The 27,448-nt window shown below is 29.1% G+C and overlaps 6 protein-coding genes across 6 annotated transcripts; all 6 read left to right on the top strand.

Annotated features, from left to right (window-relative positions):
• Positions 1-9,385: 9,385 nt before the first annotated feature.
• OCT59_017890 (uncharacterized protein) lies at positions 9,386-10,090 on the top strand (the record flags this gene model as incomplete). The annotated part of the gene is made up of 2 exons (XM_066137789.1): positions 9,386-9,503; positions 9,786-10,090. The coding sequence occupies 2 exons, from the start codon at positions 9,386-9,388 to the stop codon at positions 10,088-10,090; spliced, it is 423 nt and encodes a 140-aa protein (XP_066004331.1).
• Positions 10,091-11,901: 1,811 nt separating this feature from the next.
• OCT59_017891 (uncharacterized protein) lies at positions 11,902-13,024 on the top strand (the record flags this gene model as incomplete). Its single annotated transcript, XM_066137790.1, has 4 exons — positions 11,902-11,997; positions 12,070-12,240; positions 12,320-12,637; positions 12,743-13,024. 4 exons carry the CDS (start codon positions 11,902-11,904, stop codon positions 13,022-13,024), a joined length of 867 nt encoding a protein of 288 aa, XP_066004332.1.
• Positions 13,025-19,499: 6,475 nt separating this feature from the next.
• OCT59_017892 (uncharacterized protein) lies at positions 19,500-20,285 on the top strand (the record flags this gene model as incomplete). Its single annotated transcript, XM_066137791.1, has 2 exons — positions 19,500-19,964; positions 20,109-20,285. The coding sequence occupies 2 exons, from the start codon at positions 19,500-19,502 to the stop codon at positions 20,283-20,285; spliced, it is 642 nt and encodes a 213-aa protein (XP_066004333.1).
• A 90-nt stretch (positions 20,286-20,375) lies between these two features.
• On the top strand, positions 20,376-20,660 carry OCT59_017893 (uncharacterized protein; the record flags this gene model as incomplete). The annotated part of the gene is made up of 1 exon (XM_066137792.1): positions 20,376-20,660. The coding sequence occupies one exon, from the start codon at positions 20,376-20,378 to the stop codon at positions 20,658-20,660; it is 285 nt and encodes a 94-aa protein (XP_066004334.1).
• A 1,150-nt stretch (positions 20,661-21,810) lies between these two features.
• On the top strand, positions 21,811-22,256 carry OCT59_017894 (uncharacterized protein; the record flags this gene model as incomplete). Its single annotated transcript, XM_025329343.2, has 2 exons — positions 21,811-22,060; positions 22,126-22,256. 2 exons carry the CDS (start codon positions 21,811-21,813, stop codon positions 22,254-22,256), a joined length of 381 nt encoding a protein of 126 aa, XP_025172190.2.
• Positions 22,257-23,681: 1,425 nt separating this feature from the next.
• OCT59_017895 (uncharacterized protein) lies at positions 23,682-24,209 on the top strand (the record flags this gene model as incomplete). The annotated part of the gene is made up of 1 exon (XM_066137793.1): positions 23,682-24,209. One exon carries the CDS (start codon positions 23,682-23,684, stop codon positions 24,207-24,209), a length of 528 nt encoding a protein of 175 aa, XP_066004335.1.
• Between the last annotated feature and the right edge of the window lie 3,239 nt (positions 24,210-27,448).

Genomic DNA, 27,448 nt, shown 5'->3' on the forward strand with positions numbered 1-27,448 from the left:
AACCTAAAAGGTCCAAAAATTTTATTGGGTCAAAAGGTGGATATTTCTAGTGCTCCACATGAGCCAGTTCAGCTTGAGCCAGCTCGTGAGCTAGGCAAGCTGAGCTACAGCTCATAATCAATTTGGTTCAGCTCATTTGAGCTGAGCTTTGATACAGCTTGTTCAAGTTGGCTCACAAGCTATAAGCTGGCTCACGAGCTCCAGAACTTTTTTTCTTTATTATTATTATCATTATTATTTATTTATTTATTTATCTATTTTTTTTGTTAAGCATTACGCAAATAAAATATAGGATTAACTTTATTTTATTATTTATATTAAAATATTTATTTTTTAAAAAAATAAATATCATTAAATATCATACATTTTAATAGAAACTAGGATTCACCTGTTAACTACATTAACAGTTAATATTTAAAACTTAAAAACATATATAAAGTAAAATTTTAATTATATATATGTAATATCTGTGCCTTGCCATTTCAGTTTCACATACAGGTGGGTTCTTATTTTTGCACTCCTTTGCTTTAACTTCATTTTAACTTCTTTTTCTCTTAGGTCCCAGCTCTTCAGCATTTCAGCTCTTCAGTTCTAGGGTGCATCTTTTTTTTTCATTTTTTTTTTCTTGTTTCTTTTTTTTTCATTTGTTCTAACTATTCTTTCCTCTCAGACATGACACACTTCATGGTTCAAATGCAAGTGCATAAGGATAATGGAAAGCTATAATATAAAAAATTTAAACTCATTTAACATCTCAAAAAAATTAAGAAAAGCAAACATTATATAATTTACCAAAGGCTTTTAATTTTGTTTTTTATGTTTTATTCAATAGATTCCAATTCTTCAGTAACTTTGGCATCTTGATATTTTGGTTATAAGGTTTCAAGATTCTAAGGTACTTTTTTTTCTTAACTCTTTTTTTTCAGATCCGGGATTTTCAATATTTCAGCTCTTCAGTTATAAATAAAATACATTTTTCATTTTTTTCATTTTGTCATTTTTTTCATTCATTCTATCATTCTAACTCTTTTAGGCTTCAGCAGGACCCCGCTTACTTCTAATAGAGATCACCCACAAGCCTAAGGTAAAAATTACATAGAAAAGTCAAAAAAAACTGGTTGAATTCATAAGGTAAAATTCTTTATAAATTAAAAAAAAGTAAATGTAATTCCGTGATAAGTTTTTTTTATATAACTGTTAAGTATATGGTGTTAACCGATTCGATACATTGAATAGATTAACTATGATTTGCAGTCAGGGAGATTAAGTACGTTTAACTATGACTGAAATCCAATCAAACAAGACACGCTTAAAATAAGGAATTCGTTTATAGTGTAAAAGGTTATACTTTATTATAGAACTTTATAATTACAAGAATAAGAACTAATAGGAACTAAAGGTAAACTAATTCGAACTGAAGGAACTAAACTTATAACGAGGGAAAATACCAACATTATTTATATAAAAGTTACTACATATAAAGATATAATAAATATAATAGATATAACTAATATAATAAATATAACTAATATAATAAATATAACTAATATAATAAATATAATAAATAAATTAAATATAATAAATAAAATAATTATATCGATTATATTAAATATAATTAATATAATAAATATAATAGAAATAATAGGCTAAGTAGGCTGCGGCTAGGTCGGCTTGGCACAGTTGGGCACAGTAGATCCAAATTTTTCACATGATCTTCTGGCGCAGTAAGTTGTAACTCTACACGTGACTAGGGGTAACAGGTTCCTCCTCTTAATTTGCAGCTCCTGCGAAAATCAATAAATTATTTCTAAGTCTCCTTATTTGAGGTCTGGTAATTTTTCTAATAACTTAGACGTCCAGTTTCTTCGTCCTTAAGATTTGTTCTGGAAAAAACTCAAAAATATCAAAAGTTTTCTCTACAATTGTTGCATAATGTAGCGACATCTTATGTTTGTATTTCAATCGTTCGCTAGGAGTTGATAGTTGGTCTAGGAGTTGTCCCAAATAGAAAGAGTTAATCATCGCCAATTGTGTGTCCTTTAGTCGTATTGACTTCGTTACACTTCTTAAAGTTGCAGAAAATTTAACTTGGAAATCTTCATCTTCCATGTAGGGTGGCGGTGGAAAATTAATTTCTTCTGAAGTAGTTTGTTGAATATCTTCTAGTATTTCTGAAAAATCCATTTTTCTTCAAGCGGTTTAAACTCTTTTGTCAACTTATCCGCATCTATATATATGTTTTAAATTTCTGTAGATCATTTTGCTGATTAGATTTTTGTTTATTTCTGATGAGATTTTTGTATTACTTGTCATGTTTCACCACATCTATCAGTTATGTTTAGCGCTTAAATTATTTAACCGCGTTTTTCTATTTTAAGATTATTTTTCCTTGTTCTAAAAATATCTTCACATTTTTCTCTAGAACTTTCCAGAAATATTTTCAAAAGTGATTTTTGCGCGTCTTACGCGTCCACATTTTTTTCATAATTTTTCGTGTCGTGATTTTTCGTGATATTATTATTATTTTTTTTTTGTGCCTGATCTTAACGTGTTTTCGCGTCGTACCTATTTCTTATATAAGGTCTAAATTTTTCCCTTTTTCTTTTTCTTATCTTCACGTAAAAATCTTTGATATTATCCCAAAATTTTCTAAAATTTTCTTTATCTATCTATCTATCTATATACCAATCTATCTATCATGACCTGCCGTCGATCTAATACCTCACGTCAGAAATCTCGAGCAAGATTTCAAAGACTTAAAGAAGCGCGTAAGATGAAAGTTCGTCAACTTGAAGGTGAGTATTGTACGCAAGGTTCTTAAGATGTCTCTTAAACGGTATGATTGCCTGTAGACAGGGTTTCGACCTTATATCCGGTTCTTGAAAGGTTGATTTTGCGCAGCTTGTAGACGGGGTACTTGTACTTCTAGGATATTTAAGTCTTGAAAGGCCTCTACCTGTAGAACTTTTTTGTACTATCGACCTTATTCACTTAGTTTTTAACTAACTTGGAGTGACCATAAATCTCCATTTTTATTTCTAATAGAGGACCTTACGAAAGCTAAGGAAGAAAAAGAAGATCTTCAAGAAAAATTTGAAAACTTGCTGGAAATGGGGACTCATAAAAATCTTGATACTGAGTTCCATAATAAAATCTGGGCTGAAGAGCAGCGAAAATTATGGGAAGCCCAAAAATTAATCATTGATCAGCAACGAACAATAAAAGGTCTTGAAGAAGGAGTTTGTCAATTAATTTCACATAATATAAGCTTGCAGAGTAGTAGGGGTCGTGCTGAAGCAGCATTTGAAGAAGCAAAACAAATGCTTTTTGAGGAATGTAATATAATTTTGTCAAACAGTTCTACTTCTAATCCTAATTATGAAGAAGTTGATTAAATAAAATTTTCCTCTTTTTGATTTTCTCTAAAATTTTCCAATATATTTTTGTAACAAATTTTTCATTAAGTTTTTCGCAATAAAATTTCTAAAATTTTTTCATCTTTTTAATAAATTTTTCTGGGGCATTGAGTCGCAAATTCATTTTGATCGTCTGTAACACTTGTAAATCGTACTAAGTAAAATTAACTATTTGCCACGAGTTGTAGATCTTAATCGTGACTAATTATACTACAATTATTGGTTCAGGACCCCGCTTACTTCTAATAGAGGTCTCCGAAAATATAAGGTAAAATTTATATTAAAAAAAAATTTTAGGTCTCTTAATAGATAAAGGTAAAATTATATATATGACAAATAAAGGTCTCCGGATATGTAAGGTAAGTTAAAATAGGTTTCCGGTTTTATAAGGTAAAATCAAATATAAGTTTACAAATGTTTCGGTAAATAATAAGGTAAAATTGTATATAAAATTTAATATTTACCTTATATATACTAATTTGAAATATTGTACAACAATTATTACAATATTTGGTAATATACGTTTTATAATTTTTTCTCAAAATAAAAAATTTATTCTCTTCTTTATACTTGTAAAAACCATTTTATATTTTTAATTTTATTTGCATTAGCACTATCTTTTTGAAAATTATTACAAAAATTAGCTTTTAAAATATAAAAATTCGTACAGCAATTAGCAACTTCAGAATTTAATTTCAGTACTTTGGTTAAATCAAATCATATTTTACTATCTAAGAAAGTTGTTTAGTAAGGTCGAACTACTTATATTTGAATTTTTATAGCAGTTGGAGTAATATTTATTGCATACGAGCATTTTTTTATTTTAATATTAACTTAAAATTTACGTTTTTTGTTTATTAAATTCGGAGCGTAATTTGGGCATTTTAGTCAAATGAAATCACCTTTTTAAGCTTAAGTAATATTGTTCGGCGAGATCGAAACTACCTGAATATTAATTTTCATAAGAATCAGTTTAATATTTACGGAATACGAGCAATTTTCGCACTTTTAATTTTTTTTTATTTTCCCGATCAGTGATTATAGGGCGTAATTTGGGCACTTTGGTCAAATGAAATCACTTTTTCATGCTTAAGTAAAGTTGTTCAGCAAGGTCGAAAATATTTAGATAAATATTTTCATAGCAGTTGGATTAATACTTATGGGGTACGAGCATTTTTTCATAATAATACCAATTACGAATTTATTTTTTTTAAAAAAAAATTAATTAGATTTTTTTAAAGAAAGTAAGTGAATAATAGTTTCGAAGTAAAGTTAAAGATGTGTGTCTTTAAGATTTTTTTTATAGTATTTTTGTAATTCAAAGTACTTTTTTTACTAATAAAAGTTATTTATCTTTAAAGAATAAGAATTAAACTTAGTAAAAATAAAAAATTTTTAAAATTTATTGTAATGATTATAAAATATTTTGTTTATTTAATATTTAAAAAAATTTAGGTCTCTGAAAATCTAAGGTAAAATTTAATATAATTTTAAAAGGTCACTATATATATATGGTAAAATTATGAGATAAGAAAGGTTGGTAAAATTACTAGTAAATCTGAAATTTTGCCCGGAGACCTTTATTAGAAGTAAGCGGGGTCCTATTCCGACGGTAAATTTCCTATTAACCCAAATATTGGATGAAAAATTTTTGAACATTTTTCACTGTAACTAAGCTATATTTGGTTTTTTATTTAGTTTTTAAATCTTTATTTAGTTTTATTTGAATCTTTTTAATATTCACATTCTTTGTTAAACTTGTACAGTTTCTACTAAAACTACATATGTATACCTATAGTGCAAGTTTATGAAATATTTTTTTTGGACATGAAAGTTATTGTATACTGTTTTTTTTCACTTATTGGAAAAAAAAATTATAGTAAAGAACAAGAAATTCCAAAAATTTTTTTTTATTAATTACAAAGCCCGTAAAATTAATTATAGAATGTCGATCATTTTCTCCGGTTGAATGACGATCTGTCTCTTAAAAATGTAATACGATATTATTACAATTAAAAATGTAATACGATATTATTACAATTTAAAATGTAAGACGTCACTATGATAAAATAGTATAAAAAAATTCATATGTAAGACGTCATTATAAATAGTATATCATAATTATACTATTTTCCAAAAAAAAAAATTTTAATCCGGAAAAAATTTTAACCGAAAAAAAAACTTACCCACGCAATAATTTCTTTATGACTAAAGATAAAGGTTGGTATTGTTTTCCGCCATGCCAAAGAGAATGATTCCTACTTGCCAAAGGGCAAACTCCGTGACCGACTGTAGAGAGTACACAAGGGACCCTTCTCTTGCCATTTTTTTAAATAACTAAAATAATTCCAGCCCATCTGACGCCTGAGGATTTTAAGTGATTTTAAAATAAGAGAATAAGAGGGGAAACGTGGGAAGCCTTTTTTTCTTATAAAAAATTCTATTCGTAATTATATAGTAAGACGAAAAGCTTTAACTACCAAGCAAAGCCAAAATTCTCAAGAACCTAAGAATGTGGCTAATACTGAAATAGTAGTAAGCGAAGCAGATAAAATTGCAGCAAAATTATTTGCTGGTAAATCTATATATTAATATTATTTATATATATATAATTTAAACACTTAATAAATTAATTTTTTTATTATATAGCAAAATCTACAAAGGCTTCGTTAAAACAACCAAGACGATCAAGATAAAAAAATAAGAAGACCGATCATCAAACACAAGAAGTGATTATTATTGAACCAAATAATACTCTTGAGATATGTGATACACATAAAGTTGCCTGCCGAAACTATAGAATTTCGACATGTCGAAATTGTCGAAACCATTTCAACATTTCGACAATGGCCTTCCGATTTGTCGAAATGCCGAAATAGTTTCGACATGTCGAAACCATTTCGGCGTTTCGACATAATATATCATATGATATACATATAGTTTCGGCATTACTCTATTCGGTTAGGATTGGTCAGTCATACTGATCATCAATAATCAATAGTATGTAAAAAAAAAATATAAAAAAAAAAACTTTTTATTTTGTAGACACCGAACTGGAAAAACTTGGATATGAAAATAAACTTGGGCATAGACAACATGGACATTAAAGTAAGCGGTATTTTTTTTAAATTTATATAACTAAAGAAACATTTTCTAACGAAAAATGAAATATTATAGCTTTCTTGAAATTGACGAAACTGGAATTTACGGAAAGCCGGACAGGTAAAAGGAAGGTTTTTTTAAAAAAATAATATGTTTTAAGAAACGTTTTTAACGTTTCTTTTTTTTCTTTTTTTCGTTTGTAGAGATACCGGGCTTCTTGGTATTGGACGAAACCAAACTTAAGACGAAATGGCACCTGAAAAAGAAAGTTTAAGCCTTTTTTTGTTGCTTCTTTCGTTTCTATACTAATTCGTTGCTAATGTCTTTCTTTCTTTTTTAGATCTTTGTCTTTGGTACTTTAGGAACAAAGATCTGGATACTTGGAGACGAAAGGTGAGTGAAATGGAGGATTTTTTTAATTATCTTTGGTTATAGAATGTTTACTAACGTTCTATATATTTTTTTGTAGTAATAACTTCTTGAAGACGAAATCGGCACACTTGAACGTGAAATGTAAGTGTGGGGTTTTACTTTTCTTTGGTTACAGAACGTTTGCTAACGTCCTTTCCTTATTTTTTTTGTAGTGACAACTTCTTGGAGATAAAATTGTCACTTGTATCATAATGCTGTATATTCGCTTTCGTTAATTCATTTGACTAAGGGGTTTTATAAAAAAAAAGATTTTATGTATTTTTTTTTAAAAAATATAAATGTGTGAATGGGCCGTCAGCTGTTCGTCCATTTCCTTATTTCCAAGGTTTCCCTTCTCGCAAAAAATGCACGTCATTTGCATAAATATTTACGAAAATTTTAAATATATACTATTTAGTATGGGTTGTTACAAATTATAATCAATCTATTTGCCTATAAACTTTATTAGTTGATCATAATCTTATTTTATATATCACGAGAGTGATATTTTAACTTATAAGTATAAAGATAATGAGGGTTGCCTATCATGAGATGTTCTGTGTAATTTCAACTATTTTAATCATCTCTTTCGGTTAAGAAAATTCTGCAATGTTAATTAGATTAAAAATCGTCATCCCAAAATCCGTTTTTCACAACGCGTCATTTTTTGACAAAAAAAATTTTTTTATTTTCTATAAAAATGACTACTAATAAACGTAAAGGAGGCCGCCCGCAGAATGAAGTATGGGAGCATTATACGCAAGGCGAGCGTGATTCAGAAGGGCATGCAAGTGAAACTTGTAAATTTTGTGAAAAAGTTTTTAGCAGAGATGATGTGTCTACATTATAGGGACATATTGCAAACCATTGTCTTAATGCCCCACCTCATTTAATTCGAAAGTATCAAAAAGTATTTGAAGAGAAAGCGGACAATAATAATAAAAAAAGAAAATTTTCTAATCAAACATCTTTATATGATTATCACGATACTGATGAACCACTTCCTCAAGGAAGAATTGATAGGATCAACAGAGCTTTGTTAAAGTTCTTTGTATGTTGTGGAATATCTTTTCGTGTAGTAGAATTACCATTTTTTATAGATTTTATCAATGAACTTAATGTTGCATATGACCTTCCATCTCGGGAACTATTGGCCAATCGCTTATTTGAAGATGAATTAGGGAATGTTAATTCTAAAATTTATAAAGAATTGCAAATGTCAGACAATTTAACACTAGGTATTTTACTTAAAAAAAATTCTTGATGAAAATTTGTTGATATATTTAATTTATATTTAATTTTTAATATTAGCTTTAGACGGGTGGTCATCTCCTAACCATAGATCTATATGGAATTTTACTATACTAACTCCAAATAGGAAAGAATATATATTTCAACTTTCTGATCTATCTAGTGATTCACACACAGGGGAATATATTGCGGAAAAGATTGAAGATGTTATCAATCGAGTTGGAGTATCAAAATTTTCAGCTATTGTCAGTGACAATGGATCTAATGTTCGAAAAGCACGTGAATTAACTGAAAAAAAATTTCCAAACATAATGAATGTTCGGTGCATTTCACACTATATAAATTTAATGTCATGTGACATAGTTCAACATCCATTTGCTGATAAGCTCCTAAAAAAAGTGAATATTTTAGCAACATTCTTTAGAAATAATGCTAGAGCAGGTAAAAATTTTTAAACCTAAATGTAATAATTTTATTTTAATAATTTGCTAAATTGAATTTCTTTTTTTTTTACAAAAAAAATTAGGTGCTAAGTTCCGGGAACTTTTAAACACAATGAATATTAAAGGTGGTGTGATCGTGCTTTACTGCAAAACAAGATGGACGACTGCTTATAAAAGCATTGACGATGTTTTGAGAGTGAAAGCTGTTCTAGAAAATGTAAGTAAACCTAATTTTATTATTTATACTATTATTATATGATGATTAATAAATTTTTCTATAGATGGCAGCCAATCACTCAGATTTATTAACAAATGATAAAATTAAACCTATCATTTGTTCGTGGAATTTTTTTAATGAGTTGAAGGTTCTTGGATTTGTTCTAAATCCATTGTGTAAAGCTGTATTAGCGTTAGAAAGGAGAGAAGCAGATTTAAGTGATTGTTACTTAGAATTAGCTCGAATTTCTCTTGCAATAAAAAAATTACCACGTCAATTTTATTCAGAATTTCGTAATTATTGTATTAAAAAAATTAATGCACGTTTCAACGAATTTGATGATAATGATTACTTGTTGGCATTTTTTTTGAACCCTCTTTTCCGAAGTATTGATTTATTTTATTTATTATTATTTTGACTTACTATATAATAATTAAAATATTAAATAATACTAAAATTAAATATATTTAATTAGCTGAACCCCTAAACATGGAATTTGGACGCGAATAGTTAAATATGCTGGAGTAATAGCACAAAAATTAGGGATGGATTTGGCTAAAGCTCGTACTTTTTGCTCTCATTTATTGAAATATAAAAATAAAGAAAGTCCTTTTGATCAACCATATACAGAGGGAATAGATAACCCAATTAAGTGGTGGTCAAGTATAGAATTAGAACCACCTTATTTACAACAACTTGCAATTCACTTATTTTCGGTCTGCCCTAATAGTGCCAGCTGTGAGCGTGGATTTTCAATTTGTGGTTGGCTCTCAAACAAAAGGCGTCTCAAACTTGGTGTAGAGCGATTAGAATCAATGTTAAAATTAATAACATATTATAGATCAAATGCATCTCACGAACTAGCTTTTTATGGAAAAGGTATTAAAAAAAATTCGCAGAAATTTAGTGATAGCGAATTAAATAATATTATAAATGAAACCTTAGCAGAACGGCCAGAGCTTGAAGAAGATGATGATGAAACCATGCTAGAAGAGAATCAAGGTGTACAAAGAACAACCGATGGACACATAATTCCAAATCATAAAGTAATGGTATGGATCGAAAATACATTAGATCTGTTCAACCCAAGAATTTTAAGTGGATTAGAAAATTTTGGAGAGTTTCCAGAAGAGGAGGAAGATGAAATAAATGGTAATGTGAATGGAAATAATCAAGATGATAATGAGGTAGTGGGGAGGGGTATATTAAATTTTAATGTTGATGATTTGGCAGAAGAGTTTGAGAATTAACGATAATTATATTGTTAATAGTAATAATAGTAATAATAGTAATGATAATTGTAAAATCGTTAAACATTTACAATAATTAGTATACATGTAATCGAAATTAATTGTGTATAAAATATAAACCAACAATAAATCATCACTTACACTAATTATCGAGGTTAGATGATTTATTCTGTTTAAAAAAAAATAATAGAATCAACTTAGAAATTGCTTATTAATAAAACAAGTATTAAATATAAAGGCTAAAAAATTTTACCGTTATCAAACATGAAGTCTGATATATTATTCACAATATCTTTCAGTTTTTTTTGGAAAACATTTTTTTTATTAAAAATAAATTCTCTTTCAGTTCTTTTAAACTGAATTTTTTTATTTCACTTTTTTATTTCTTCGATTCTTAAAAAATGTGGGTACTAGACAATTACTACGAAGTAAAAAATTATAATAAACGTATGTCAGTATATATCAGTTATACGAATTCTGAACTGATTTATCGATCAATTGATAAAATTGATAATCGATCTTTTTATTTTTTGAGTTTTTAAAACTATTATTTTATTATTTCATTTAAATTATTTTATTTTTTTAAAAAGAAGACCGGTTCTTTGAACCGTTATTTTTTATTTTTTTAAAATGGGTTTTAAACTGTTAGTCTTTTATTTTTAAAAAAATTTTGTTTAAAGAAAACAGTTTTAAACCGATTATTTTTTGTTAAATAAAGCTTCCGGACTTAAGATTTTGAACTGGAATACTGGAAATGTAAGTTGGGAGGGGATAATGTATTTTATTTTATTTTTGGAACATTACTAACGTTCCTCTTTTTTCTCTAGGAAATAAGAACGGCTCCTGTCTTGAAATGACGAAATGGTAAGTTATAGAAGGGGAAGTTGTATTTTTCTTATTGTAAGAACGTAACTAATGTTCCTTTTTCTTTTTTTATTTTTCTTTAGGAACAGTTTTTGTATTTGAAATTCACGAAATGGTAGGTTAGAAAACGTATTTTATAAGTTTTTTTTTATTGTATATGAACGTTAATAACGTCTCTTTTTCCTTTTTGTAGGGTTACTAGACAAATATTACAACCAAACTTTAAATTAGGTAAAAAGGAACCAGAAAGGGTTTTTTCGTATTTTTTATTTAAGAAATATTATTAATATTTCTTTTTATTCTTTTTTATAGGGTTGTCAGACATCGTTCTAAAACTTAATTCATTGTACATCAATAAATAATTAAATAATCTATAATTAATTAGTAATATAATAAAAATTTTTATATTTTTTTTCATTAAATAAATTTGTATTAGCCGTATAATAAATTTATAATATAAATAAAGTTAATTTATTAGTAAATTTAGTTTCGATAATTTTGACATGTCGAAACTATTTCAGCAATTTCGTACAATTTCGGCAATTTCGACATGCCGAAACTAGTTTCGACATTTCGACAATTTCGACATGTCGAAACTATTTCGACAATTCGGCATTTCGACATATTTTAATTTCGACATTTCGACATTGGCCTATTGAGTTTTGGCAGGCAACTTTAGATACACAAGATCAACATGATTCAATCGATAATTCTGATAAAGCTGCATTTACAGCTCTTTCCAATGCTGCATCAGATACATCCGTTATACGATCATCGGATGCATCGGATGGTATAAAAATATTTGTATTGATTGTAACCTTACCTCATGAAATTAATATATTATCATTACAGCAAACATCATATTTTACCAACAGCTGATTGATGGATTGAAAAGATCTTTAGAACAAAACAAGGAGATATTTAAAGCAATTCACGAGACTAAAGTGATGCATAAGTCGTTTCAAAAAGAAGTTCAGAAAAAAATAGATGATATTTCAGAAAAAATCGATCAACTTATGATTCCTGACGATTCTTATTGGAAGGTAAGTTTATTAATTATTATCGTTATGTGAATTTATTTATATGAAATTATTTATGTTATTACTTTATTGTAGAATTTAGCATCAAGAATATGTAAGATTCAGCTGCCTCTTCTTGGGTTATTCCCTGATGACATAGAGTTTAAAAAGTGTGTTAAAGGAACACTTGAACAAGAAAAGCCAGGATATGTTGAACGACATGGATCTCAATGGATACATATCTATTCTGGGCGTATTGGACCTTTAGTAAGTTATAAGTTTCTTTGTTTATTTTTATTTATTGTTATTTAATTATTATATTATTTACTAATATATGTTTTATTAGTGTCATGAAGTAATTAAAGCTTGTCGATGTGATAAGGCTAAGGACGTTAGATCTGCGATGTTTGATATATTTGGCAAAAAGAATTTAACACGTATTAACACTTCGGCGGGGGTTGATGATATTCGCGCATTTAAAAATTCTAAAAAGACAAAGCAAGCATTTAAATGTTTATTTAAAGCTGATGATGATAATAACCTTCCATACGTTGAGGCAATTAAGAAAAAGGCCTGGGGAAAAAAGAATACAACAAAAAAAGATACTGCTTTCACTTTGGCCATTTGTGAAATTGTACTTAATCCAAAACACCCAAAAATTTCTGTTAGTGACAATGCTCTTCATAATCGTTTTAATATATATTGGGTGGATTTAATTTTTTATTTTTGAATTTTTTTAATTATTATTTACTTAAATATCAAATAATAGAGCTGTATTTGTAATTCAGAAGAAATAACTTCAAGTACAATTAAATCCATTAGACAAGAAAAGTTAGGAGAAAATTATCTTAATACTTCTGAAGAATCGGATGGTAACGAAAGTTCAGGTGATAATTTGGATAACAATGAAGATTTAGACAATTCTAATGAAGATAACGATGATATGATAAATGAAAACCAAAAAAGGAGTCGTGAAATTAATAATATCGACAATCAAAATCATAAATATCAACGAATTGATAACAATTCTTTAGAAATTAGCTTTAATTAGATATTTGGATAATAAAATTAGAAGAGTTCAATTAATTATAAGCTATAGCATTAATATTATGTAGATTTTAAACGATAATGTAATTAAATTTATAATAAATGATACGTTAAAATAAATCATTAAAATATAATATAAAATAAGTCCTTAAGGATTCTTTATTGGTAATTATAAAACCCTTAAGGTTTTCTAAAATTATTTTCATTATGGAATCCTCGTGGGTGGGAAAGATTTCTTAAGGATCCTCATTAATTATGAGATTTTCAGAATCTTTGAGGATCCGTACCCTAAAAAAATTACTGACGGGGTTATGATTTCCATGGCCTCTCTTGGTATAGTTACCAGATATAGTAGAGAACTTTAGGTTGAGAATATAAATTTTTATTAGTAGTTTGTATTGTTTTTGAAAAATTTTTTATCAGAAAAATTTCGGTCTGAAGATTTTCAGGAGAGAGTATGTATATGATATATATCATAGGCAAATGTGGCATAGTAGCCTTTATCTTTATTAAATTTATTCGAACATTACAATTTATAAACAAAATAAAAGGAAAAATAAACAAATAAAACTAACTAAAAACAAAGCTATATAGTCTCTTAAGAAAAAATAAAGTAAAAAATTAATCTAAAAAAAAGAAAAATCGCATTACACTAAATTTTCCCAGATCTTTCCCCTTGATATATTTCAACCAAAGTAGAAGCAACTATGCTAATAAAATAATGAATAGCGCATCCACTATAAAAATCGACACTCCAGGACCCTGAAAAATACATATGGAGGTCATAAATAATCGGCAAGATTTTGGCCTAAAATAAGCAACTTTTCAGGGCCGGAATTATGATAATGCTGGTCAGTATCAAAACGGACAATAAAATTTAGGCCGGTACTATCTAAAAAAGGCAAGATTTTCATAAAAATTTAGATTCTTTTTAAGCAAACTCAAATGTGACCTTTTTATGTATTTTTCAGGGTCCTGACACTCCATCCTGCTAAAAGCTGTTATTAAGTAGCACCGTTAGACGACCTATAAAACCCAAAAAGTGATTAAACCAAGGCAAACCATATTTCATCGAGTTCTTCAACCAATCGGTTCTAGAGTCACGTGAATCGTATATAGTCAGTGGTGGTAAAGATGAGTAGGGTATATACTTTGACAGTGGCAAATTAGATGGCCTCGAAGTAGTTTTCAACTTATAAGTAATATTCATCGCATGTTTCCATTGATAAGTGTTATAAGAACGCAGATTCCAAATTCGTCTTCTAAATTTTTAAACAAAATTGTTATGGATAGTAGCCGCGATAACCTTTATCGCAGAATATCGAGAATTAGACAAGTCGATAAATAAGTTGACAAAGTGTTTAGGTAAGCAACCACAGACAAGAGCGTAAGAAGACCAATTTGTAGAAGAAAAGGACCGGCATGAAAGAGAGGTGAGTTTAGTAATAAACGGAGTGGGATCAATGTTAGCCAAATTTTCAGCTTCTTGAATTTTAGAAATCAAATGATTTTGATAAGATTGGAGAATTTGTTGCATAGGCAAACGACATCTTTTGCACATAAAAAGGTGCATTAAGTCTTCCATGCAGTCGATACAGGAACGGCAAGTTAATTCGTCCATGTATAAGTCTGGGCATGCTTTTTTAAGCTTTTTCAACGTGGGTAATTCATTCAAGAAAAGTTTAAATTTGAAGGTATGGTGCCATGATGCATGTTCATAAGTAAAAGATGCGTCATGAGAAGGTTCAAATTTCAAAGTAAACCAAGTAAGATCCCAATCAACAATATAATCTATATTAGATGATAATAAAAAAGTGAAGTGAAAACGCGTTAAATGTAATAAATCACGCATCAACTGCGTTTGATAGTATTACTTGAGAAGATATCTCGGATTGGATTCGCAGACGACATCATTATCATAGGTTAAGACAAAATCATGGGCAGAGGCCAGATCCAAGCCAGAAATCAAAATACTGGATGAAGAGGTATGAGCAGTATTGGCCAAGAAGTCGGCAAAGTCATTTAAATAGTTGCTGGAGTGGGCTTTGACTTTGACTGAAAAAACAGTCAAATTCTTGGACAAAATGGTTTGCTCAATAATAGCCCATAGTTCAAAATTCATAGTCTTATAATAAAGCCAGCTATTAAAATAGGCAGAAGAAGAACAACCTTGAAGGCCATCAATGGCAGTTTGCGAATCAGTATAAATAGTAACTTCTGAGTCGCGAGAAGAGATGGTTAAAACTGCGTAGATAGCAGCAGCTTCAGCATGAGAAGAAGAGGGATTATCCCGAATAATGCCATGTGTATAAGTAGCAATGGAGTTGAAAAAGATATATATCATAATATATTAGGTACCCAATAAGTCTATGATATATGACCGATATTTAACTACCCGATATGTGTAAGATGTATATGTGATATTTACATGATGTGTCACTGTTTTTCTACATTTCTACTACACATATCGGGTACCTGATATATGTAGCATTATTAAATATCATACACATATATCACATATATTGTACACATATCAGGTACCCGATAAGTACCTGATAGTAATAATTTTGACCAGTGATATTATTAACTTTTGCTCTTTATTTTTCCCTAAACAAATGTGAGAAAATGTGAAAAGAGGTCTAGTTGCAACACAGGACTTACTGTAAAAGTAAATACTGACAGCAAAAGCATATACAGTATACTCTCGATATACCGAAGCCACGATATACCAAAGATCACCATATACCGAAGATTTTTGTATAACCATTTTCATTAATAATTAAAATCTTTTGATATACCGATTTTACTATAAAATTTTATATAACATTATACCGAAGTTTTCATTTTTACCGTTTATAATAGTATATAATAAAAATAAGTTCGTTATACCGAAGATCAAAATTATATGATCAAATGATGTTTAATTTGCGTAACTTTCACAACTTTATTCTCTCATTTTTATTTTTCAGTATTAACGTTACTTTGAAGTTAAATATTTAGCTGCTTTAGCTTCTTTAAAAGATATGAACGTTAGATAATTGGATTAGTAACAAGTGATTTGTAAAATTTGTTAAACGTAAAATATGTAACGATTTTCATAGTATAATAAAGTCACATGATTTTAATCTTAATATAACGAAGTTTTCTAAAAAAATTATATAAACTTCGGTATATAAAAAAATTTGATATACCAAAGATCACTATATACCGAAGTTTTAGTCTTGAACGGCGACTTCGGTATATCGAGAGTTGACTGTATATGTTATAAAAAGCTGAGGATTTTAGGATTTCAAGATCTACAAGAACTAACTATCTTTGCGTCTTTCTGGTAGATCTCCATATAAAAAGGTAAGAGGATTCTGTTTACATGTGCTTTCAAGGGACTCTTGGCATCAGACGATAATACTAATTATACTTCATACCTCCTTAACTTTTTTCCAGCAATATATAAAGCATGTTGAGGTATGTGAAAGTTCAGCCAACTTTTCGCAAAAATATTCTTGTAAAAATAATGCAAAATAAGGTATGTATATGCCTTAAATTATGTATGTATGGGAGGGTCCCTCTGGGACCAAACGAATTTTTCTCACTATGGGTCTTGTATTTAAGAAAGCAAGATGTCTGATAAAACCAAGGAATCTGATAAGACTAAAACTCCTGACAAGCTTGACAAGCTTCTCGCTGTGGAGATATTACTCTCAACTGTCTCATTTCTGATGAGGAAGTGAACAATATTTTTGAAGTAACAATATCTAACGCTAACAACAATAGAGTCTCTTCTCTTACAAAGGCAATCAGAACCTGTCATCTAGATCGATTTCAAGATATAGATTTGACTATACTTATCAGCAGAATTGAATTTTTGAATTATGACAGACGTAATTAAAATGCCGTAATTCACTGTAATTATATGTTTTATTAGTAAACATTTGTACTGATGTAATTATTTTTGGCTATGCCATAATATTTTAACATTGACTTTTTAATTCTACTGAGAAGTATAGATTTGACCAATTCGGCTTTATATAGGGTCGCATCTATAGCTGATAGTATCATAATCAATGACTTAAACATCAGTGAATTTGAAATAGAAGGTGCAATAAGAATGGAATTGCAAGACACCATTTTTACTCATTTTCCTATACAACTCCAACGTATCTTTGGTAGTGAAAAGAAAATCAATGTTATCGTGTACCCTCCCGCTGAAAGGATGCCAGAGGTATTAAACAAAGATAATTAGATTTTTTTATTCACATCATGTAATAGTGATAGGCCTTAACCACGAGTGCGAAGTGCCTTAACGGCTAAATTTTATGTATTATAGACCAACTTCCAGCAACGTTTTTTATTTTATAAATAAAGTATTATTTTACCAGTACATGACAGAGAAATGGATCACATGTAATGATGCAGTCCATGTAATATCAGGATACTATAAATCTAACATTTTTATCTGAACCAATCTAGCCTATATAAAAAAACGTCAGGTGATAAGTGATTACAGTTGGTGGGGCATAATGATTAGGCGATTGTTGCACCTATGATGCAATGTGACTGATCGCACAGCAGGTTTCTTGTAAAACAGAATAATTTCTCACATATACCCTGCTTCAGGGTTCCTTTGGAACTAAATTCTTGTCCTCACTTATACCAGTTTGCACCAATAATATTCTGCAAAAAATACTATATAAGCCGAAAACATGTCTATTGTCATGTGATCATTATATACCACTCTGAAATTGATCGATGTTGCAAATGTTTAACATGATTAACATATCAAACATAATTAATATGCCAAACATGATTAACATGTCAAACCTAATTAACATGTTGGACATGATCAACATATTAAACATGTTAGTCATAATAGATATATTAAACATGTTGAATTTATCAGTATATATATAATTTATTATAAATATAGGTCAATGTTCTTGTAGTAAGGGAATAAATAAAGTTTTTATTTTAAAGTTAAAAAGTAATAGTTTTATCAAGTGAAATTCTTTATTCATGTTTGGAAGTATATGCCGATGTACAGCACTATACAACACATCTGATCAGATAATTTTGATACATTGTTTAATACATAATTGTTTAATTGTCTGGAGCGAAGTGAAGGACTATATATGTTTATGAACCTTAATGACATATTGGATCACGTGGCAATGTTCGTTTGTTCGCATGCGTCATTTCTGATTGGTCTGCACAGATTGTGTTATTGAAATTTCGTGCTACTTCAAAAATAAACAAGTGTAATAATCATAATAAGTTTATGATAAACATGATTACCTGATAATCTCTTTTTTTGTTTGGTTTCATTTAGTGAGTATATATTTTTTTAATTGACTTCAAAGGAATGTTTTTGATTTATTTCTTATTCTTTTTCTAGGGTTTCTGGATTTCTTGTACATACTGGACTTTAAAGGTAAATTAGGAAGTGGAGGGTTTTTTATTTGTTTAACTTTAAAGAAACGTTTCTAACGTTTCATTTCTTACTTTTTTCCTAGAGTTTCTGGATTTCTTGTATATACTGGACTGGTAAGTTGTTTTTTTATTTGTTTTGCTTTAAAGAAATGTTTCTAACGTTTCACTTATTATTATTTCTAGGGATACGGGATTTTGTACACGTCAGATTTTTAAAGGTAAATTGGCTTTTCTTATTTGTTTGACTTTAAAGAAACGTTTTTAACGTTTCATTTCTTACTTTTATCCTAGGGTTTCTGGATTTCTTGACTGGTAAGTTGTTTTTTATTTGTTTTGCTTTAAAGAAACGTTTTTAATGTTTCATTTTTATTTTTTTTATCTAGGAATGCCGAACGCAGGTTTTTTGTATATGCCAGACTTTTAAAGGTAAATTGTGAAAAGGGGCTTTTCTTATTTGTTTAACTTTAAAGAAACGTTTTTAATGTTTCATTTTTTATTTTTTTTAGAACGCCAGATTTTTTGTACAAATTGAATTTTTAAAGATATTTGGATTTTTGTACAAAATCTTTTGCTCCAGACTTACAACGGTTTCCGTTTCCTAGTTATACATTAATAAACCTTCTGCTACCTAACCACATAAATTGCTCAATAATTTTAAGTGTAAAGAACTGATACAACACTATCACTTTACTATGTCTTGTCAAAGGAAATATGACTGTGAGTGCTTTTGCCGTAGATATTGATAGGGAAAGCTAGTTAGCCATCATAAGGAGTTATTAAAGAGAGCCAAAAGCTGTTTTCGACAGTATTCCTGTTAAAGACATTAAGTTATGGAAGGTGACGATTCCTGGCGATCAGGATGATCAATTAAGAAATCTAATACTCAAGGACAGTGACGAGCTGTTGGCAATAAATGATATTGGAAACTACTGGTCCACTTCGCCTTTAAAAAAACATATCTATGTTATTGTAAAATTGCCATGTAAGTGTCTGGTACAGTCTGTACAAAACGCCTTAATGGCTAATTTTTTGTCAATTGCCTTCATAATATTAACATGTATTCATTTTCAGTTTCCAGCTTGGAAGAGGCATTGTCATGTATTCCACCGCCCATAACATATTTTCCAAAATGCACCACATTAAAGAACTCTATAAAAGTTTCTGGTGACCCGCCGACAAGTGTACAACTTTGGGATGATTTTTTCGATAAAGTGAATCAATTCAAGAGACCACAACTTATTCCTGATAATGAAGAGGATGTTCGTGTTGCTAATGACATCAACATTTGTATGGTATTAAATAGACTTTTGAGATTAGAATATAAGTTTGCAAGATGTTCATCTAATACTACTGGCGCACCTGATTTCACCTGCCACTATATCGTAGAACTATTGATATTGGTGGTCAAAGTTAAGAGAAAGCATGTTTTAGAAGATATAGGCGAACAGACATTTTCTGAGTTTTATAAGACAAAGAACGGTGATCTAACAAATCTACAACTATATGGGGGAAAAATAAACGTAGATACAGTATTCTTGCTATTTATGATAATTACTGGCTCCTATGCTGTAAACATACAAGCAAAGCTTTGGATCTCAAAAGCCCTTCCATTGCAATCCAAATCCACACCAGTATTCAAGGTATATACTTACCTAACTTGACAGGTAAAAGATAATCCTGAATCTCCTCATCCTCAAGTAGTAGTGTCAGCTCATGGTGACAATAATTCATGTACTCTTTGGTCACACTCAAAATCATCGTCCAACTCCTCATTAAATCAACAACAATTTTCCAGCACTTTTGCAAATCAACAATCATCTTCTAACACTTCTGTTAAGTAGAACAATTATAGCTTTTCAGACTTCAAGTTCAAGAGCATATTAGGTAAAGGATGAAGTGGAAAAACTCTCCTATATGAATTTCGTGAAGATATGATTGCTCTGAAAAGTGCAGACTTATCGAAGGCCTCTTTATATGTTCTGGAAGAAATGCAGAAAGAAGTAGAGATTTATAAAGATCTAGCTAATATTCAAGGCAAGTATATTCCAAAGCTGGTCTGTTATAGATATTATGAAGGAGGCATGAGCTTCGTTATTAGCTTAACTATTATTAGCACTATGTTGAGCGACCAAAAAATAATGAAACGTCAAAGGTTGAAAGCTATTAAGGAATTAGAAGCAATCTACAAACGTGGTATCCTCCACAATGACATTTAGAAAGAAAACATTTTAATTAATGATAATGATGACATATACCTGATTGACTTTGGGATGGCAAGTCAGAAGGATATAAAAAAGAAAAGAAAGCTTTTTGACGAGGAACAGCTCAAATTATCTCAATTGCTAGATAGATATATTGTATAAGAATCTGTTATTTTATAAGTTCCTATTTCTTGCAATCTTAGTTTTCTTATCATTAATAAACATGCATTTTATAGACACCCTGTAAAGAACATAGGACAAATTTCCAAGTCACGTAAATGTTTGGTAGTTAGTTAAATTGTAGGAATAGATACTAGTATAGACATTATATATCACGGACGCAGTCCCAAACATTTATTTATTTTTCACATGTAATAATAAAAATTTTTTTTGGCAAAAATGATTGGCGTTACAATTTGTAATGCACACATGATTTTTATTATTTAAACGAGTATTATCAATCGCACAATCTATTGATTCATTAAGAGAGTTTAATTGCCAAGCTTTTAGTTGAAAATGCTAAATTCAGAAAGAAGTTTGCTGAGATCGAGGGTGATGAGAATACTGGGCTTAAGGATAAGAATGCTGAAACAAGATTATTGAAGAGAATTCCAGGCGTGATGTGAGAATGCTGAGCTTAAAAGCCAAAGTGGTAAAACTAAGACATGATATCAAGAAGATCAAACAGAAACCAGAAGCATTTGAGGTTCTCTTGAGGAAAAAATACCAGAGATATCAGCTATTGATGTACCTGACAGCTAACTCTATAGTAGATCAGCTCAATAACGCTTCACAGAGTGATCTACTCCAAGTAATTGAAGGATAAAGCTTCAGCGTGAATCAATTTTCCAGGACTTATACAGTGACTTTCTTAGGTCCTGAACAAGAGTATATGTGTAAATGAAATGTCTATTAATCAAAGCTCCACAATAATATATTGAGTATTAAAGTATTTGTTCATTTGCCGGTTTTATTTTTTTAACTATATACATATGAAAATTTGGGTAAAAATACAAAGGTTACTAGATTAGGCGGTACATACCAAACATTGCACAACCTGATTGTGACTCATAATTACGTGAACCATTTTGATATAATGAATCATTTCATAAACTTTCTGATATACTTTCTGATTTTTATCATATTAACAAACTCATTAACGAATATGTCAGATAAACCGTTATCTTCACAACCCAAAAGGGTTTTGGAATTATTGCTAAAACCTGGAATGAAGGAGAAATTGGAGGAGGACCGCAAAAAGTATTTTAACTTAACCGTGTTGAAAAAGTGGGAGGAATCTGATGAGCCTTTCGAGGAAGACGAAGAAATTTTATATATTAATAACCAGAAAAACGAAGCTTGTCATAGCACTAATCCTCAATTAATGGGTCATAATACTGAAGCAAAATCAGCTGGTAAGCCTCTATTAATGTTTGCTTAATTAATAAAGCTGAACTCATATGACTTTTAACTTCTTAAGGAACTGGACGACATAATCTTACCAATGGCCGAGAACGAAACACTGGAAATACGTTTGAGTTTTATCTCAACAAGGATCAGAAGACCCAGAAGGTATGCCCGCGGCCTCTTGCTTCTGGCATCAGAAAATAGCAAACTACCAAGTTACATAAGATCAGTAAACATTGTAGTGAAGATTCTGGATCAACAAAAATTTCTGGTTCTATCAAATTACCTGAACAGAATGCTCAAAATTTAAATGAACTAAACCTTCTAAGATATATCAATAGAAATGTAAAGGTCAAATTAGAGAATTTTAAGGTGATGAATTGAGGTTAAATCCTCCTATTCAAGTAGAAGATTTAGTTCATAAATGTTTCAATCTATATATGCTAATTTTACCTAGTAAATATGATCGTTTGATTTTATTACACCTAAAAGGTCCCTGATTCAGAGCGATCACTTTCTTTGATAACCATTAAATCTACAGTTAACTCTTCTTATAATGAATTTTGATATAACGAATTTTACAATATAACAGATCTTCAGTATGGTACAGATTTTAACATATGAAAAAAAATCTTATTATACTGAATTTTACTAATTAAATGCCATATACCATTTAACGAAGTAAATTTTATAAACCGTATATGAAAAATGCTTCTTTTAATAACGAATTTTCTTTTATAACGAATTTTTTTTCAATATAACGAAGATATTTTATGTAATTTGCATTTTTGCATTATAAGATACAATTATTATACGACAATATACCATAATATACAAAAATTTTCTGGATTATACCAGATTTTCCTATCATATTAATGAATATTCCTATAATGAAGGCCTGATCAGTCTGGATGCCAACTTCGTTATATTAAGAGTTAACTGTATGTAGATTTTTTAAATACTTTTTTCAGTAAATTTTAGCTTAAATCTAGTAATGTGAGAAGAAATGTTTTCTTACTTATATGAAAAAAGATATAAATTTATAGTAGCATAATTTGCATTTTTTTCCCTTTCAAAAATTTATGAATTTCTGATGTATTATTTGTGATTAATAAACAAAAGATAATTTTTGCACTGAAGATTCGTGATTATAGATAAAATGTTCATGAGATTTTTTTTTATTTTGAATGGTTACGTGCAGTACATAAAAAGTATTTTTGAAAATGCAATCCAAGCTTAAATTATTGGAGCAACGCATCGCTAAGTTTGAAGTTGAGAATGCCAAGCTTAAGACTGAAAAAGCTGAAATTAAGGCCAGGAATGCTGAATTTCTAAAGCAGGTTATGGAGAAAAATGCCAAGCGTGATGTTAAGAATACTGAACTCAAGTCTAAAGTTAGGAAACTCGAAGCTAGGCTTGCAATATTGAAACAGGGTGTTACTGAAGTAACTGGATAGCCACAGAATGATAAGGATGTGATAGCAGAGGTGCGGTTATCTATTTATAGATAACCCAGTATTAGCTGATGAGTCTGTAGTAAACCAGCAAAATAGTGTCAACATCAAGGTAATTGAGGATAAGAAAATAGATGATTATCCTGAAAAACCTGCTAATGTATCTTACTCCATTATGACTCAGCTCAAGCGGTGTAAATCTGATCATGAAGTCAATGATGTAATGTTAGAAGTACTTGCCAGCTCTATGTTATCAGAAGAAAAAAAGTTAGACTTTTTCCTGGATGAGGTAAATAAGAAAAAGGTTAGCAATGAGATTAGAAAGAGGAAGCGGAAGAAGAAACTTCAAGATGATTTCCAAAAAGAACTGGACTCAGAGATACTCATAGCTTCTTTGGATTCTGCCACTTCCTTGAATGAAAAAAATGGACAGGGTTATTCTTCTATAGCAAACGAGCAAGTGCTTAACAATCAGAAAATCACCTATAATCAGAAAGTAGAACAAGATTTGAGATACGAGTTATCTGCTTATATGGAATGCAAGGGACAAACTGAAGAGGTTGCTTTGCAATCAGATAAAGCATTTAATATTGAGATTTCTGAATTCTCTTTAGAAATGATTCTAACAGGATCTAGTGAAGTTATAGCGCAAAATATAGTTGATCTATTTAATTTAACAAAGCTTGTGCTTGAATTTTATTAATTTTTGCTAAGAGTTACTTTAGAAAATACCAGGTATTTAAGAAAGAACTGCAACAAAGTGCAGAACTAACTAATACAAGAACAAATAATCTTCCAAGAAATACATAAAAAGAAATGCTAAGATTATAAACCCAACATTCTCTCTATACAAATAACTATGGCTACTCCCCCGAGTTATATCTCAAACAAGGTAAAGTTGACTATGCTATATGTATCCAGTGAGACCCTCTGCTACATTTAAAGATCAAAGAATCCTATTGTCAAATACCATTAGTGCTATCAAAAAGGAACAAAATTCAATTTCCCCTATTTGACTACATACTTTGAATAACAAACCTATTTCACAAAGACCCCAGAGAACTTTTTAATGTCATGCAATCCCAACAGGGACATCCACCTTATTACGAACGATCCATCAGCCTAAGATTTACCTAGATAAATCAATCTAATGATAACTACCCCAAGAACACTCCAAAAAATTCTGCGTAAATCATGTGATTATCACATATCACATGATTGTGATACTAGATGATTACGTAATTAAATAAATAAAATTAATATTAATATTTAACATTTTATTCAAATATTTTAATGCATTTTATTTTGAAAATCACCTTTAAAAAAAGTTAAAATTATTTAAAAATGCAAATATTTCATAATTAATTAATTTACTATTTTATTTATAAAATAAATCACTTTTTTAAAAACATCATATGCTTATTGTGATCTTTCCAAGTACGTGGATTTGTAATTCATCTTTCATACTTATTAATATCAGTTACCAAATTTTTAATGCCCTTGAAACTTATTTAAACTGCTTGTGCTCATCGTTTATTACTAATATTTTCTTGTTCCTCTACAATTCTTAATGCTTCATGTAGTATTAATTTGTAATCTTTAAATTACAATTATAAGTTGGGTATATTCATTATTATTCATTAAATTCATTATGTTATTTAATACATTATCTAAACAAAAAAAAGAATTATTTTTTGCTAATGTTAGTATGCAAAATATAAATAATACTTTTACCTTTATTTGAAATAGAAGATGGATTTTGAATTGATCCTTCAGCTGATAAAAATATAAATGGATATATTTCTTGCCGTTGAACTTTGTGAAAAAAGGAAGGAGTAATTGTAAATTGAAAAGCATTAATTAAATGCTTACAAAGAAAAAATCAATTTTTTAAAAAGTCCAAGTAAGAACATATCCACTTTTCAGTATCAGTAAAATATTTATTATTGATTTCTTTTTTTTGCAAATTGTTCCATTCCTTTTTAAAATCTTTTCGCCAAAAAGGTTTTTCATGTCCATATAAATACTTATTATATTGTTGTTGCTGATGTGGAATTAAACGGGTAAGAAGAACATGGATTATTAAATCAAGTCGTGGTCAAAAAAATTTGGGCAAATAATCTCGTTTTATAACTTTCCAATGAGATTCTGAAAGTATTGTTATACGAAACATGCAAATTTTTTCTGGTATTGCAGAACAGGCCCACAAAATCCAAATTTTTTTTTTGTACCATTTGTCCACAAGTAAGCCCACACATTTTATAAATCATTGCCAAAGCAAAATTCATATATTTCATATGCAGACTCTCTCCAAATTTCTTCAGCTGACAAATGATATCCATTTATATTAGGAATTAATGAATGATGATATATATGTATTTCTAAAATTTCAATAATCTTTAATTATAATGCCTGAGGGCAAAAATAGAAATCCTTTTTGCTTTTTTTTTCATTTGTTATTATTGGATAAAAATCAATATTAATGAAGTCAAATACTTCATGTGTAGAATTAGAACTATATGTTATTATCTTAGGCTGTGTATTATCAGAAAGGCATTTTTTTAATGCCTTTTTAATATGCTAAAGACATATTTGTATTTTGACATGTGGCCAAATTTGTTGTGCAGCTAAAATTTGCGCAAAATCTTTGTCTGTTAAAAAAAATTGAATATTTTTCATCCCTAAATCATATAATGCTCTAAAAAATAAAGTCAAGATTTCAGTTTGTGCTCTATCACTTTTTTTACTTCCTTCTACAAATAGATAAGTCATTGCAAAACCTGAACCATCAAATTGTCCAATAATAGCATAAAGTTCATATCCAAAAACATTAGTCTTATATGTTGCATCAACAACAATTTCTTGGGTTTCTATCATTTTTTCAAAAAATGGTGTAGTAAAGCTTAAATATTTAACTCTATCTTTAGTATTATTAAGTAGAGTTTTATATCCATATTCATTTAGAAGAACTTCAGCTGAATTTAGTTGATTTTTATCATCTCTAATGTATTCTTGCTTAATTAATATTGACCACTAAGCATGTACTTGCTTTTGTGTTAAATTAGGATTATCATGTTCTAGAATTCGATAAATATCACTTGGAGTAAGATGAATGTTTTTTCTGATTTCTTCTTCAATATTTTCATTTACACCAAATCGTTCAGGTTGTTTATGAATTATAGAATGCTGAAGATTAACTGATGCAATATTGGTTCCCATTTTAAGTTTGATTTTAATCAACCTATTGCAATTAAATCGCTCAATTGGTATTTAATTTCTTTGTTTTTCAATGGATTCATTTTTTTTAGGTCTTTTTGCAAGAGACTTACATTGAGAACATTTATATTAAAATGTTAAAATATCGGATGCTTTCTTTGAAGTAATGTTTCGGGCAAAACTGTTTTTTGATTGGCGAAATGCCGAAACCGAAACCTAAAAAAGGTGAAACTATTCCAAAACTGGTGAAACCTGGCGAAATTTGCCCAAACTTCTGAAATTGGCGAAACTTGGCGAAATTTCCGTAACTTGGCGAAACCTCAATTATATTAAAATTTAATGTATATAGGTAAAAAAAATGAAAATAAAACAAATATTTTATTATTAAACGCTTTATCTTTGAACTTAAATCGGAAAACTATTAATATTTAACGTTATTTTTATTTATGATAATTTATTTGTTTTGTTTTATTTATTATATAGAAGTGGAAACGAACTACGTGCATTTATTTATTGGTTAAAGACGGTTAAATGACGAGGAGCAAGGAATAAGTCATGTGACCTGTGATTTCCATATGACCGGCAAATTAACAAGGAAATGCAACTATTAAAACATTACTTTATTTATAATTAAAATTGTTTGAAATTTACATATTAATTATATACTATTTATATTGAAAAAACAATGAAAATAAAATAGTATATGCGCGTTATGTTTTCTTTTAC

This window comes from Rhizophagus irregularis, chromosome 26 (genome assembly GCF_026210795.1).
Source record: "Rhizophagus irregularis chromosome 26, complete sequence".
Lineage (NCBI taxonomy): Eukaryota > Fungi > Glomeromycota > Glomeromycetes > Glomerales > Glomeraceae > Rhizophagus > Rhizophagus irregularis.